At 61.5% G+C, this 4,000-nt stretch overlaps 1 protein-coding gene across 1 annotated transcript in view; it reads right to left on the bottom strand.

The window, feature by feature from the left end:
• KANK3 (KN motif and ankyrin repeat domains 3) overlaps positions 1 to 4,000 on the bottom strand; it is a 10,673-nt gene that overhangs the window by 4,056 nt on the left and 2,617 nt on the right. Inside the window, exons 5-9 of the mRNA XM_008583935.1 lie at positions 3,365 to 3,992; positions 3,186 to 3,285; positions 2,784 to 2,981; positions 2,618 to 2,702; positions 1,893 to 2,109 (exon numbers count right to left, since the gene is read on the bottom strand). Coding sequence (XP_008582157.1) covers positions 1,893 to 2,109; positions 2,618 to 2,702; positions 2,784 to 2,981; positions 3,186 to 3,285; positions 3,365 to 3,992 — 1,228 coding nt within the window. The remainder of the gene's footprint in view (positions 1 to 1,892; positions 2,110 to 2,617; positions 2,703 to 2,783; positions 2,982 to 3,185; positions 3,286 to 3,364; positions 3,993 to 4,000) is intronic.

Here is a 4,000-nt window from a genome sequence, read left to right on the forward strand (position 1 = left end):
GCGACTCACTTATCCCAGGGTATAAAACCTAGGGCTGGCCGGTTAGCTCAGTTGGTTAGAGTGTGATGCTGATAACACCAAGGTCCAGGGTTCCATCACTGTACCAGTCAGCCGCCAAAAAAACCCCCAAAACCTTGGGTGAAAAAAAATACAAAACTAGGGCAGGCTGCTTCCCAAGGTCCCTCGGCTGCAGTGCAGTGGGACACTCACAGATGAGACGCCATCCACCTTGGGCAGCTTTCCTGAGCCTTGGGGGAGTGGCTCACCATGATTCCTAGGCTTCTGTCATCCCTTCCTGCCTTTCTGTAAGTAATAAACCTGCTTCATATAACTAGTGCGAGTGTTCTGTCTCGCTGGACTCAGGCAGGTAGTAAAAGTACAGCCCAAGATGCAGGAAGCTGAAGTGATAACCGGTGCACAGTGAACCTGCTTCACAACAAGCATTAGGCTGGACGGAGAACTGGCCAGGAGCTAAAATTCAAGAAATGAGTGACTTGATGTCAGAAAGAAAAGTCAGAAGAGGAGGCAGAGGGGAGTAGGGGTCTGATCAATGACAGGAGGGTCCAAGGTAGTGTCTGGGGAGGAAAAGGAGGAAAGGTCCGGAAGAGTTAGGTGGATGCACAGCTACCTCGAGGCCCAAAATGCCAGGATGATAAAAGAGGAAACAGGCCCTATGCAGGGAGGTGCATTGAGGACTCAGGGTCCTGGGGGAGGGAGAGCTAGGTTTATGTAACAGCAAGCAGGTAGGGGCAGAGGGGATATTGAGAACCAGAGGGCCCAGGGAAGGGTCTGGGGAGATGGAGCTAAATGAGGATTAGAATGCAGGTAATAAAGGGGCCCAAGGAACCTGAGGCCTCTTGTGACCAACAGCCTGGGCCTGCCTCACCCACTGCCGAAGCTCCAGCCCCCTTTAAAGCATGAGATGCCCAGGAAACTCGTTTAGGCTCATTCACTGTCTCCCCATCCTATGCCCCAGTTCCTTGTCCAGCCCAGAACAATTGTGTCCTTCCCCAGGCCACCAAGACCTGCAGGGATGGGAGGGTGGGAGGCAGTGAGACTCACTTTGGCCTGCAGTGAGTGTGAGGGGCCTCCAAGGGCAGCCTAGAGATTACTAGACCCGAAAGGCAGGGGAATCTCCTGGCCCACCATCCCCCCCATGCTCAGTACCATGAGAAAGTGGAGGTAGGGGATGAGCGGCAGGAGGCAGGTGGTAGAAACGTGTGATATGCGGCCAGCACAGAACCTGGGGCTGTGGGGGACAGCAGACCCAGTGCCCTGGCCCAGGAAAATAGTCAGAGCCCTGACCGGTGAGTACCACCCCTCGAGGCTGGACAATGGAGCTCAGGAATTCAGTGAGTGTCAGGGCGGGGGATTCAGAGTCGAAGTCAGAGCCCTGACCGGTGAGTACCACCCCTTGAGGCTGGACAATGGAGCTCAGGAATTCAGTGAGTGTCAGGGCGGGGGATTCAGAGTCGAAGAGCATGGTGGCCACTTACTGACCTCCTACCACATGCCTGGTACATTTCACGTGTAATATCACAGCTCTCCAGGGAGGTGCACATTGCTATCCCCATTTCACTGCTGAGCAAGCTAAGGCTGGGAGGTTAAGTAATGCCCCTAAACTGAGGTCCATCTAATCCCAGAGCCGTGTATTCCCTCTCCCTGCAAAGTGGGAGAAAGGTCAGGGCAGAGCTGGGGCTGATGGGGTCAAGTGGCCCTTGGCAATCCATCCACCAGGAATCTTGAAACCGAAGGAAGGGTCAGTGGCGCCCTCTGCCGGCCAGCCCTTCTCTGCATTCTTTTCCAAGGTCTCCCAGCCTGGGTCTGCTCAGGCCCTCCCCTCTGGGGTCTCCCATTCTCTGGTCTCCCACCCACCCTTCCTTTGCTCTGACCCGTATCCAGCAGCAGACTCGCGATGGCCAAGTTCCCATGGGACACGCTGTAGTGCAGGGCCGTGTTCCCGTTGCCATCGGCCAGGTTCACCACGTGCGCCAGCAGCTCGGGTCCCAGGCGCGTCAACCCTCCCAGCATCCCGGCCACGAGCTCTGCCTGAGAGCGCCGCTGGCTCGACACTCGAAACCACTCCTGGGCCACCAGGCGCGCCGCGCCCTGCCACGACAGAGGCAAGGCAGGAGTCAGCGATGGTCCAGCGCGCGGTGGCAAGGAGGGTGTGGGGGTAGGACTGCGAAGACTCCTTTGGCGACCCAAGCAGGGAAGGAAGGTCACTGCTTCTTCAAATCCAGGGCCATGGAGACCCAGAGGGGGACTAGGGCCGTGCTTCTTTCGGAGAGTATAGTCAGGTGGGTCCCAGACTCGAGGGGACAAGAGTCCTTCTGGGGAAGAATCTGTGGGCAAACCTGGAGTGCGTGAAGGTGGTGAGCTTAGGGAGTCTCAGAGAGAGGCTGGGGGAGGAACCGTTTTGGGGAACCTAGGAACGGTCAGCGTGATCTTTGGGCGGAGATCCCTTTGGAGAGCCTGGGCTCAGGGGCGGTCCCTGGCGAGAGGGAATGGAACTGGAGATTCTAGGAAACTGAACGAGACTTTCCTAAAAGGGAGTCAAGGGAGGTTCCTGGGGGGCCGTCGCGGCTCGCACGGTAAGGGATCTGTCTGCACTCACGCTGTCGCGGGCGACTCCGCGGGGCCGGCTGAGCTGCCTGTGCAGCGCTGCGCACGCCTCCCTCAAACGCGGGCTCAGCTCGCACCTGCAGAGGAGCCGGGGAGAGGCTCAGGAGGGATCAGGAGAGGGGCAGCCGCCCCCACTCCAAACCCCTGGCCCCGCTCACCTCCCCTGTGTCCCCAGCTGAAGCTCTGGCTCGGCCTCAGCCTCGGGGTCTCTGACGTCCCCGCCGGTGGGAGGGCCGGGGGTGCCTGGGTCGGATCCCCCGCCACTGTCGTCCTCGGAGCCTGAGGAGCTGCTCCTCAGGGGCTCAGCGGCGCTGTCCTCGCTGTCGCTGGCGTCCTCGCTGGATGAGCTCTCGTACCTGGGGACAGGGTGGGGTCGTCTACTGAGCCTCCCATGTGGGCTCCTTCTGGAGTCCTGCGAGGTGGGAGTGGCTGTCCCCATTTTACAGATGAGCAAACTGAGGATTGCCAAGACCGCGCTGTGAGCAGAGGGGCAGAGCTGGGATTCAAACCCCGGTCCATGTCCTCGCAGACGCTGCCATGGGGAGGGGGAAAGTGCTCACTCTCCGTTGAGGACCCCAACAAACTGCAGGCTCTTGGGTCCAGGGCTGGATTGGGCACCAGGTGTACCGTCTCTCTTCTTCATGATGGATTTCAGGATGCCTGGCAGGGATCAGACGAGGGCACTGAGTTCGAGTTCGACGGCCAGTAGACCAGGGCTCAGCGAAGGGTCTGGACTCACCCGCGGGGGCCACGGTCCTGTCTCCATCCGTGGATCCAAGAGGGTTCTCCTGAGTCGCGGAGGGGGCCTCCGCCGGGGGCTCGGTCTGTGTGGTCTTCTCCACACAACTCCACGGGGTTTGAGTGGCGGCCTCACGTGGCTGGGGCCGGGCCGTCGCCGCCTCCTCCTCCGCGGCCTGGTGGGCCTCCGCCAGCTCCTGTAGGCGGCTCCGCAGGAGCTGGCTCACCCCGCGCTGGTGCTCCAGGCTGGCGCGCAGCAGCTCCAGCTCGCGCTCGGCGGCCGCGGGGAGCCCCAGGAGTGCCTCTGTCACCCACGTGTCCGCCTCAACGTTCTCGGGGGCCACCTCCACGCCGGCCTCCCGAGTCTCCAGCTCTACCTGGGCACCCGCCTCTCGGGTCTCAGGCGTGGCCTCGGAACCCGCCTCCCGGGTCTGGGGCTCCCCATCGGGGATCCCTACCGCCACGTCGAGCGCGCCCTCGCTGCGCCTCGCCGCCAACCCGTCGGGGCCGTCAGCCCGGGGACTGGCCTTGGAGCGGACGCTGCGCTCGGAGGTGGCCAGGCGCTCGGTGAGCCGCCGCAGCTGGGCGAGCTTGTCCGGGCGCGCCTCGACCTCCCCGTCGGGCTCGGGCTGTCCGC

The sequence above is a fragment of the Galeopterus variegatus genome, unplaced genomic scaffold (genome assembly GCF_000696425.1).
Source record: "Galeopterus variegatus unplaced genomic scaffold, G_variegatus-3.0.2 Scaffold3085, whole genome shotgun sequence".
In the NCBI taxonomy this organism is placed as follows: domain Eukaryota; kingdom Metazoa; phylum Chordata; class Mammalia; order Dermoptera; family Cynocephalidae; genus Galeopterus; species Galeopterus variegatus.